This window comes from Populus euphratica, unplaced genomic scaffold (genome assembly GCF_000495115.2).
Source record: "Populus euphratica unplaced genomic scaffold, PopEup_1.0 scaffold336.1, whole genome shotgun sequence".
NCBI classification, from domain to species: domain Eukaryota; kingdom Viridiplantae; phylum Streptophyta; class Magnoliopsida; order Malpighiales; family Salicaceae; genus Populus; species Populus euphratica.
Genome location: NW_011500225.1, coordinates 17033 through 28757, shown reverse-complemented (window position 1 = coordinate 28757; position 11725 = coordinate 17033). Strand labels below are relative to the sequence as shown.

Below are 11725 nucleotides of genomic sequence, written 5' to 3'. Positions count from 1 at the left end.
GGGGGGGAGCGAAGAGAGGGTTTATCGGGAATGATTCGTCGTCGTTCTCTTGGAGGGGTAGTAATAGTAATTATTGTATTAATTGGGGGCACTTTGGGCATAAAGGTCATATTAATGGGGTAAAAAGGAAAAGTGCGGAGAAAGTCTGTACTGATTGGGTATAAGGGAATTGAGATTTTGGTGAATGTGTCAGTGCAATATTTGCTTTCTTGGGAGCTTTGGTGATTGGTTGACTCAATGTGATTCTTTAGTGTTTTGTGTAAGCGTTTTTGTGGGTTTTGGATTTGGTGGTTGAGTTTGAGGGTTTTGATGGCAGCCGGTGATGCATTGCTATCTGGGCCTGATAAGCTTTATACAGGGAGCAAGGATGAGACTGTTAAGAGTTTGGGGTTTCCAGTCTGGACAGGTTTGAATTTTACCCCCTTTCAGCTTGAATTTTAGCTAATATTTTCAGCAGACATTGAAATTTATGAATGTGATTGAATTGTGATGTGCTGTTTCAAGTTGATGTCTCTGATGTTTGTATTGGATCAATTATCCAATTTCTGTTAAGGCTAAGACTATGATTATATCGAGATATTTAAAAGCAAGATGCTAGCGTGGAGTTGCTTCAAGCTTCAATATTTTCTTTTCTGTAGTTTTTCCTTGCGGATACTGCAATTTGAATTAGATATTTGCTTGAGAGAAGAAAGTTATTTTTATCGACTGTTTTTTCTTCACTCGGCTAAATGTTCAGTGACAAACTTGCTTTATGGATGTTTTGGCAATTTATGGGTCTGATTAATATTGGTGGTGTGGTTGGTTGCGTGATTAATGAAGGTCCTTGGGTTTTTGTTGGCCTTCCAAATGCTGTCAAGGTTAGGCAAGCCTTTCTCATTGTTTTTTTATGTCACTCTAAACCCAATTTGTAACAATGCTTAGAACAAATTTACCTCCATGGGAGTGGCTCTGACACAGTTTTTTTTTTGTTTTTGCAGGCATGGAATAAACAAGTGTATGCTTTGTTCGTGGGTAATTACTTGTTCTTTGCCGGTGCGCAAGTGATCTTTTTCTTTCTTAGGCTTGTATTATCCTTAAAAGTTCTGTTGATGCTCATGTTCTCTCATATCAAGACCTAATATCTCATTTCTGCATCAGTTTGTTTGCTTTGGTATAAGGAAGCAGGGACATTAATAATTGAAAGTAACCATCCTTGGTCATTTATTGTGGTGGTAGGAGAGTTTGTGATGAAATAACTCGTCAAGGAAGAATATTGATGCAGAGGCAATATACATAGATTTTAGTTGACAGCGAGGCGCTTGAGGTGAAACTTTTTGTTCACACGGTCTTTTTCATTGTTTTCCTTTTTTTTTTTTGTCTTGATTGTAATTTTAACATGAGACATTTATGTTGTTCTGCCTCCGTTTGTAATTTGTGCAGGCAAGATGGTACTGCTCTATTGTCAATTTTCAGCTCTATCTTGCGTTGATTTTACTGTTCCATTCCTTTGCAGGCAAAACGGTACAACTCCACTGCCAATTTGCCAGCTTCACTTTGCTTTAATTCCACTGTTTTCTGTGCCTGGATTTTTACTAGTAGCTGATGATTCAGGAAAAACGATTACTTCCATATGGAAATCTTCAGATTTTGCTTCCTTTTTAGCTTTATATATGTGTGTGTGCTTTCATTTCAATCATCACTAAACGACATGTTTATTAAGTGCTAAGATTGTTTAAACTTCTACTACAACGTCACGCCTTCACCCAGTTATCTTGCATTTTTCTTTTCGATATGCATTTTGATCCCATTCCCTTGTTGGTAGCCTTTTCTTAAACAACTCAAGATTTCTCTTGCGCATGAAGGGAAATTCATTGGCGTTGATGATTCAAACCATGATTTTGTTAGGATTTGTTATTAATGGGCAATATATTGTGTAACCTGTCCTAAGGAGTAGGGTTACCATTGTCAAAAGGCTACAATGGTAGTTGCACCACCATTGTCAAAAATGGTGCAACCCATGTGTTGTCACTATTAATGCCACAAATCATGCCATGATTTGTGGATCTTGTCTTACCATTGATGCCTATAAATATAGGTATTGTTTGAGAGCAAAATGAGAGTGTGTTAAGAGTGAAGAGAGAAAGAGAGAGCTGCTAAGAGCAGCAACCCTGCTGTCATTGTAGTAGTGAGGTGGGAGTTGAGTGAGAGGGTGTAATCTTTCTCCTCTATGTATTTGTTTTGTGTGCTTTATCTATCTCTAATAATATCGACTCTTCTATAGATGTAGGCTATTTGTCTAACCACATTAAATATTATGTTAGTGTGTTTGGCCTCCTATGAGTAAATATCAGTACATCACCAGTCGGATTCCCCAACAATTGGTATTAGAGCACATGGTTTAAAGTGGTGTTTGATTTTGCTCAAGAATAAAAGTTCTTAAAATTGTGTTTTGTCTATACCACCATGTAGAGGAGGAAGAGACGAAGCCACTGTTGAAAACCACATCGAAATCGAACGTTGGATATGGCCGCACGTGTTGGCGGGGTGGCTGGCCACGCGTCACACTCGTTTTCTTTGCCCGGATGGGCTGACCCGAACCAAATACCAGACGACCTAACCCACGTACAAGATCCGGATGATGATTACTTCTTTATTGCGTTAGCATGCATAGGTGGCATGCCATATCATCGTTGAGGATGAGACCATAAACGGTGATGGTGAATTATTAAAGAGACATTGCCTGATTATGAGGCAATTGAAGGTCATCATGGTGTTCGATGAAGAAGAATAAATCACACATGTTTGCTCAATTACATGTGTTAAACTTTTATGTGGGGAAATTTTATTTGCCTTGATTGAAGGTAAAATTAGGATATTTTATACATCTGATCATGTGGACAATTTGAGGTGGAGAGTGAAATTTGATGAAGACCAATCTTGATGAATTTAAGCACCGGTAGTCTCGCTAGATATTGAGAAATCAGGGATGAAACCAAAATATTTCAGATCACTTGCAAAGGAAAGCCACGACAAAGCTAGTTAATGGTTGTATATACGAAAAGACAGTACAATGGATAGATATGGTCTTAGAAGTTCTGGCTAGGAGATTGAGTTTTAAACGGGATCGTTGTGACCCCTCTAATCTTTCTTGGGAACTTGCTTAGTGGAAAGATTATCCATATGGTACTATTTATGTATATGTGATAGTTTGTTATGAAACTGTTGAAGATTATCAAGATGATGACATAAAAGAATAGTTGAGTTTCATATGATCAAGGATTTGATGTAATGGTAAGTTCTTCAAAAAAGTTAGATTCAGTGATTGTAATTTCTCGGGGGTTAGAATTGATGAAAACCCTGATAATGAAAGAGAAATACAACAAGGGGATAAAGATTAACACCTTATTTTGACTTGGATATGTGTTGTGAAAGAATGAACTGCCGTCAAATATAAGCAAGGAATAGGATAATTTGGAGAACAGAAATTGCATGAGAGCACACGGAGATTGTGTAGGAGTACCCAGAGGTTTCAACGAGGTATTGTAATGAAACAACAAGTGTAAGAAGAAGAAGAGTTTCCAGATGAAGCTCATAGTAGAGACTGTGTGAAGGTTGTACAATAAAAAGTCTCTTATGCTTTTAATGAAGACAGTAGGCGAGGAACTGTCCAATGCATGCAAGGGTGGAAAGATGAGTTGTTGCAAATGCACCTAATTGAGGGGGTGCAAACGCCTATGATGAAAGGTCAGGATACCAAAGGGAGTTGGTGTGGGTGGAGTTGTCAAGCAGAAAGATATGGAAGCTTCAAATATAGAAATCGAGATGGACGATTGCGAGGAGTGTACCATAACTCTCTTTCTATAAGATCATTGACAATGATCTCTTTTATAGTCCACATGGTGATAAAGAATTTTTGAAGTCACTTTGAAGCATCTTAGCTGAAGGAGAATGCGACTGCCTGTGAAAGGCAAATACATCTTAAAGAGAAGATGTGAGGGACATCAGATGAGCCCAAGATTAGACTGTCTCATGACAATAAACGGAGACACCTTAGAAAAAGGTGTGAGGGTCGTGATAGGTGCCCCAAATTAGATTGCCATATGATGACAAGCGGAGACACCTTAGGAGAAGGTGTGAGGGTCGTGATAGGAACCCTAATTCAGAATGCTCCAAGGTCGATGTGATGGCTAGATATGAATGGACAGATGAATAGCCAATGAAGTGGCTATGATGAGTATGGAGACAAATGCCGGATTAATTTTCATGGATATTGCCCCAATGCTAAGGATCAATGAGCTAGAAGACATTTGCTTTGGACAATAAGTGAATGACTTGTGGAACATTAAGACGCGACTGCTAGGAATGAGTAGAGGGCATGTGTAGGTTCATGAAACAAGTTGACTCTTGTCAAGGTGGTGAGCTCAGTAATGACATTGTAATACTTAGAGTATGAAGATAGATATGAATCAACATTTAATGGGCTGACCCCATGGTTAAAGGTGGAGAGCTACTTAGACTCTTGAGACTAAGAATAAGAGACTTATGAAGAAGTAAGACGTGGTTCTTATGGTGGAATAAAGGGTAGATGCAACTCTTGGTGAGTACACTCTTGGAAGGGTGGTGAACTTGTGATCATATTGAGATAATGACTGTTATGCTAGGGAATAGAAATTTTCGTTTGAGGGGGTGTTGTAAGGCTTGATGTGAGGCTTGATAAATCATTCCAGACCGAACATGGTTGATACGCTTAAAAGGGAATGTTATGTTCTAGAGACAAACGTTAATACTCTTCTGATGTGATGTGGGAGACCATCTGGTTGAACTGATCCTTTGGTATAAGTAAAGGTGTGCTTAGGTTACTCTAGTGATTGAAAGGTTTGGTGAGTACCTATAAACCTGGTCATAGACGCTTTTAGAATGGGAAGCTTGGAAGAGCTGCAAGATGAAGTTTGTGTTGAAAAAGGATAATTGCTCACATCAATGTCTGATTAGTACTTAAAAGTGCATTTTTATCATGGTTTTATATCATCATTTTGCACTTGAAGTATCAATAACTCCTCAACTAAAATATGTTTTATAATAATGTATCTAATAATATAAGATACCTATAATTTATGGTAAATGTCTATTTTTAATGCAGGCCTATCACATAAATGAAAGGATTGATTGATGACTTGAAGAACTTAAATTGCAAGGATAAAGAGATGGCCAAACTTAGAAAAGAGATGTCGGTGCAATCCAAACCGGAACACTGTTCGGTAAATGGGTCATATCTGGAGCTATATATCTCAGATTTAGGTCAAATTTATATGGATGGAAAGGTAAGACATAGGCCTACAACTTTCATATGGAGCCCAAGATCTAAAAAGGCCATTATCAAGTCCAAATTGTAGCAACAACAAAGAAGCCCGAATCTGTCTTCCAGCCCGAGCACTGTTCGGTATTTTGGCCATATCTAGAGTTCTAGAAGTCCAAATGAGCTGAAATTTTTACACAAGAAAGCTGAGACAATTGCCTACAACTTTCATGTTTGCAACTGGCTCCAATTTTGACGTTATCAATGACGTTTTGGGCAGACAAGAGAAGATAAAGATTGTCACCAAGTCAAAAGTTGGCCACCCACTTATCAATTAGTCATCAAATCAATAGTTCCCATTTTTGGCCTATAAAAGGAGGCATTTGCCATGCATTTAGGCATCTTGATTTCCAGATCAAGATCATGCTCTTCCTTTCTCTCTTTGTATTTTTTATGCTTTGTTTTCATTAATATTAAGTTTATGCCTTTCATTTCCTTTCCTTTACTTAGTTAACTTTTATGTTCTTATTTTGTTTATCTATTTTGCTTTCTTTCATTATGTCTAGCTAAGTTAATTATGTCAAGGTGAAAAGGTTACACTAATGGTGTAAGAATAAGTATAATGTAAACTTAATATGGACTTTAATGTTTGATACTAACATGTTTTATATTTGTTATCTTGTTCACTCTTTAATACTTTGCTTGTTAAATAACTAATCTTGATTTATGTTGTATAACACTTGGTACAACAAATGCTTGGCACTTTCATAGCCCATAATGTATGGTATAACCGACACCTGAGCTATGAAAGGAACTTGATTTATTGTTAACATAAGTTATAATCATGAATGCTTGACGATTTATAATTTGTATAATTAACCTCCCTGTGGTTCGACCCTGGTCTTGCCGGGTTATTTATTACTTCGACACTCCTGCACTTGGGAGAAGACATCAACCTTTTAGTCGTGTCAATGTCAAAGGAGGTGATTGTTAGGATTTGTCATTAATGAGCAATATATTGTGCAACCTATCCTAAGGAGTAGGGTTACCATTGTTAAAAGGCTATAATTGTAGTTGCACCACCATTGATAAAAATAGTCCAACCCATGTGTTGCCACCATTAGTGCCACAAATCATGCTATGATTTTTGGATCTTGTCTTACCATTAATGTCTATAAATAAAGGCATTGTTTGAGAGCAAAATGAGAGTGTGTTAAGAGTGAAGAAAAGAGTGAATAGAGAAAGAGAGAGTTGTCAAGAGCATCAGCCATACTGCCATTGTAGCAGTGAGTTAGGAGTTGAGCGAGAGTGGATGTAATCCTCCTCCATGTTTTTGTTTTATGTTCTTTTTTTTTTTTTTATCTCTAATAATATTGAATCTCTCGTGCATGTAGATGATTTGTCGAACCACATTAAATATTGTGTTAGTGTGCTTGACTTATAAGCAAATATCAGTACATCATCGGTCAGATTCCCCAACAGAACTTTAGATTTATTTTCCTACATTATTCACCTTTATATCATTAATTCATGCTATGTTTGCGCGGGCACTGATAATAGTTAATTAACAAAAATCTAAAAGAGCTCAAAGTGTGGCTTTTACCTGGATTCAAACAATAATTTCAATCTTTCAGTTTCTCATCTTGCTTTTTACTACATATTCAATCTCTTATCTTTTGCTCTCTTTTTTCTTTGTATATGTGGGTTCTTCTCTATCGTATCCCCACCTTCTCTTTACCTTAGATCGTGTTTTTCAATTCATTTTTTGTTTTGTAAACTAGATCACTAGCAGAGAGAATAAGCAGAGAGTTGTGGAGAGAATGTTGATGGTGCTGTCGATCACTTTTGAATATGTGATTTTCACTATAGAAAAATATTAGAGATTGGAGGGGGTATACAAGAGTGATAGTTATTTTTTTTAAAGTGTTTTATTTTAAAAATATATTAAAATAATTTTTTTATTTTTAAAAAACATTGGAATAAGAACCATAAATAAAATTGCTTTTTGTTGGGGTAAATGACTGTAGCATGTGAAGAGAGATGGTGCTTTCTATTAAGATTAAGTTTGCAACTCAAGTAAAAACATGTTAATGTTGCTTTTTGTGAACATGTGGTTACACGGTAAATTTTAATGAGTCGCACAAATAAATCTATGTTTGAAATATGACCATGTTCAATACTCATTGTGTAAAAAAAAAATTATTATGTAAAACCTTTCATTCTTCCCTTTTCAATATTCATCCAAATATGAGTAACTCATAGCAACATTTACAAAGATAAAAAGGTTAATTTTCAAATAGTACGAATCGTGGCGTATTTTAAGTTATTTCGTTAATAGAGATAAATTTATAAAACAGGTCTATATCAAGTATCATTAGGAAAAAGATCTCTTGAACACTGTTATCTTACAAAACTCTTGTTAATGACTTAGCCATACAATTTCATATATTTGTAGGTTTCATCTGACATTATTAAATCCATATTTTTTTTGCAATAAATTACAATGGTAACATTATACTATTATATAAAAGTTTTTGCAGCATGAAGTTGGAAATCACAAATAAAAAATGACTGCATGTGAATATAGATGGCAAAACTTAACAAAAACCATGCTTAGCCCCACCACGAAAGCCATTGACAACACCAAAATGCACTGCTTCTTTTACATTTTCTGGCTCGCCTGGTTTAAATCTCTAAGCTGCAATGCTATGCTCCTTTACGACCAGTTGCCTAATGCCAATTGTTGATATTGTTCTCACTTATTATCCCATGAGGTGGCATAAGAATGGCTTATGAGTTAAGGTTATTAGGCATCTTAGCCTAGTGAAAGATAATACAAAGCTAAAATCTTTTAACTGAGCCGAATAGTATCTTAGTCAGAAACATAAAACTCGATGGAAAGTTAATGATCTATTCATATTGTGATATTTCCTTTTATATCAATAAACACAATTTTTTAAAGAAAAGCAGCATAAGACTTCACAGGGAAAAGCATGAGACTTTATAGGGAAAACATGAAGAAAATATCAGCACAATAGCACAAAACATTATTTTTTGCTCATATGGTAGAATAATTGTAAAGCCATCACTTAATTAATTGGTGAAAGACAAAAATGAGTAGAGTTATTGGCATAATTAGAGGTGAGCTGTTGACATAATTGATGAAGTTGTTGGTATAATTGGTGGAGTATGAATGGAGATGAGTTGGTGGCATAATTGGTGCTATGATTTATGGTATTTATCTCCTCACTCTTGCCTATAAATAGTCAATGCCTCCAATCTTATTTTGCACACTAAGATAGAGAGAAGAAGAGGAGAGTGAAGAGAGAGTAATTCTATAAAATTATGAGGTATTTGTGAGAGAGTAAGTAAGGTGTTTTCTTCTAATAATAGAGAGATTCTTAGTTGTTCTTTTATTATTTGAGAGAGGTTGTAATTCTTACATTATTTAATAAAATCCTTCTATACTAATCTGTGGACGTAGTCCAATTGGATAAACCATGTAAATTCTTGTATGTCTCATTTCTTATTTTATCTTATCCCTTGTTTTTTATCTTGTCAGATTTACATGCTAGTATCCTAACAATAATGATAATAAGCTAGGGTTAACAATAATGATAATAAGCTAGGGTTCAAGTTTTCAATCATATAGCCTCATAATGCTATATATCTCCATTGTAACCCATCTTATAAATAAAAAAATGGTATTGTATCTCAAGTATTTGATTCAAAGTACCAGTTTGGTATATGTTTTAAATTCTAGTTAGGCAAAATTTAAAATTTATTTTATTTAAAATTAATTTATTTTTATATTTATATATGGTTTTAATATGTTGATATAAAATTTTTTTAAATTAAAACATTTAAAACACACATAATTCAAAACATTCAAACATTGTTTTATTATATTTGGTGTCGTGCACAGCTGAAGCCACAACCCATTTACATTCGGACAATGACAGTCTAGTCAAGTGGCCAGCGTAAGGCGAAATGAATTAATAATACGTGAACTCTCCATCTGGATCCCCTTAATAACTGTCAATAGTAACAAGGGTCTTTAGAGTGCCGCTTGGCTTCACACGTGCGTAGAGGGCCCCTTTTCCTCTAATTGTCACCAAGGGAAAAAACAAGGGGACAGGGAGAGATGCGTATCGTCATTCTCGATGATCTCCTATTTACTATGACATGGATTTATTTTTATTTTATTGTTTGTGAGCAATATTTAATAGGAGCTACTGGGTAGCTTGCTTTGCTTCCCATCCTTCAATGGAAGATATAAATTAGATGAGATATAATTGAACTAAATGCATGATAGAAAAATGGGATTTTCTCGATAGTAAAGTGAGAAAAAATTGATAAAAAAATTTAATTCTTTAAGTATAATTTTATTAAAATTAAATCAGATAATTTTATTATAAATAACACATGTCTCTCTCTCTCTCCACACATAGACACACCATATTGTATATCCTTTAAGCATTAGTATTAGTATTAGAAAATAAATATAAACACTTTATATCAAACATAATTATACATAAATAATTTGCTTTAACAATTTTAATTCTCAGCACCTCATCCACACAAGTGCTTTAAAATGTTTAGATCATTTTAATATGTTATATTAAAAATAAATTTTAAAACATAATAAAATTATTATTTTAATATATTTTTAAATAAAAAATATTTTAAAACATAATAATAACCATATTCTCAAATACCCTCTGCAATACTACGCTCCTCCATACCCAGTCAGCTAGATAGTATATACCTCCATTGTAAACCCATCTCACAAATAAAGAACGAAATGATCCCTTTATGTATATATATCCTTTAAGCATTAGCTTTAAAAAATAAATATAGATATTTTATATTAAAATATCAAACATAATCATGCATAAATTTATTTTTAGCACCTCTTCCACACGAGTGTGGCTTGAGAATTTTTAAATAAATACAATAATGACAAAAGAAAAGGTTTCACAAAATTTTCATGTAATTACACTTCAAAGTTTGTAAATGCAAATAATAGAATCAGAACTAGCTAGTCTTTCATTAAACTTAAATTTGACAAAATCTATTTGTTATTAGATGTTTTGAAATCTTGATGAACTTGTAAAAGAAGTAGTTGAGCTATGGCATGGAGGAACTGGGCATGCCGCGGAAGAAGAAGTGGACCCCCGAACAAAGAAAGTCTCGCTGCCCCTGTTACAACGTTGAAAGGCTTTTCACGTGATCTAATAGCTGGCATATCACACACTTTCCTTTTTCACTCAATTTGATTAGCCCCTCCCTCTTAGCATATCTGGAACTTGTGTTTAAATATTAATCACCAAAACTAATTATTAGAAGCACTTGGTTTTGTATTGTTTGTTGTTAGCCTTCCTATTAATTGCCATGACCAAGAGGTCAGTGATATTTTTTAATCATTTACAATAATTTTATTTCCCTATCCATAGTAAGTGTTGGGATATCACCATTTATATGGCAACATTTGTAGCTTTACTCTAGAAAAAAGGTTGTCATTGTCAAAAGCCAACAATGATATATATATATATATATATATATATATATATATATATATATTATCAAGTCAAGTTGCACCAATCATTAATAAAATAATGCAATTCATGTGTTGCCATTATTTGTAGCATGATTTATGACCTCTTGTTTGCCATTGAATTGCCTATAAATAAAGGTATTATTTGAAAGCAAAATGTGTGAGAGAAAGAGAGCTGAGAAAAAGAGAAGAAGAGAGAAAGAGGGCGCTGCCATCGACAGCAGCCCTGTTGCCAGGTGCAACAGTGTGTGAAAGCTGGGAGTTGAGTTTGAGTGGTGTGATCCTCCTTCTCCATGTATTTGTATTATATTCTTTCTCTATCTCTAATAATATGTAACTCTCTCGTGGATGTAGGTGATTTGTCAAACCTTATTAAATATTATATCAGTGTGCTAAGCCTTTAATGGGCAATTATCAGTACATCATCGGACTGAATCCCCAATAATTGCTATCGGAGCATATGGTTTAAAGTGATAATTGATTTTTGCTAAAAAATAAAAGTTGTTAAAATTGTGTTTTGACCATACCACTATGAAGAGGATGAAGAGATGAGCACATTGGTGAAAACAACATAAAATTCTGACGTGGGATATGGTCGCATGTGCCAAGACGCGTCAACGAGAAAGCTGCCTACGCTTCTTCTTTGCTTGGATGGGCTGACCCGACTTGAATACCAGACGACCTAATCTATGCGCTTGACTCGGATGAGGATGATATCATCATGATGTAAGCATGCGTTAGCATGCACAGTTGGCATGCCATGTCAGCGCCTAGTTAGCTGACATGTAAGCACAGTGGGACCCAACTACCATGTCATCAGCCTTGAGTCGAGCTGAATTGAGTAGCACCAAGTGAAGCCGAGCCGAGTTTGAGTTGAGGGATAGAATCTAGTG

General features: G+C 35.0%; 1 protein-coding gene and 1 long non-coding RNA gene across 8 annotated transcripts; one reads left to right on the top strand and one right to left on the bottom strand.

The window, feature by feature from the left end:
- Positions 1–6: 6 nt before the first annotated feature.
- On the top strand, positions 7–1725 carry LOC105112355 (zinc finger CCCH domain-containing protein 63-like). Of its 7 annotated transcripts, none has more exons than XR_839739.1 (4): positions 7–406; positions 978–1032; positions 1216–1303; positions 1420–1501. XR_839739.1 is itself a non-coding variant. In XM_011008041.1 (4 exons), the coding sequence occupies exons 1-4, from the start codon at positions 310–312 to the stop codon at positions 1639–1641; spliced, it is 267 nt and encodes an 88-aa protein (XP_011006343.1). In that variant the 5' UTR covers positions 7–309; the 3' UTR covers positions 1642–1725. The 7 variants fall into 7 exon arrangements, 2 of the variants coding, with proteins under 2 accessions (XP_011006343.1, XP_011006342.1); XR_839737.1 differs by having other exon boundaries at positions 1165–1303; XR_839735.1 differs by having other exon boundaries at positions 1138–1303.
- On the bottom strand, positions 1648–10541 carry LOC105112357 (uncharacterized). Its single transcript, XR_839740.1, has 3 exons — positions 10529–10541; positions 2626–2627; positions 1648–1736 (listed from the first exon to the last, which is right to left on the bottom strand). It is a non-coding gene; the product is annotated as an uncharacterized LOC105112357 (long non-coding RNA).
- Positions 10542–11725: the final 1184 nt, after the last annotated feature.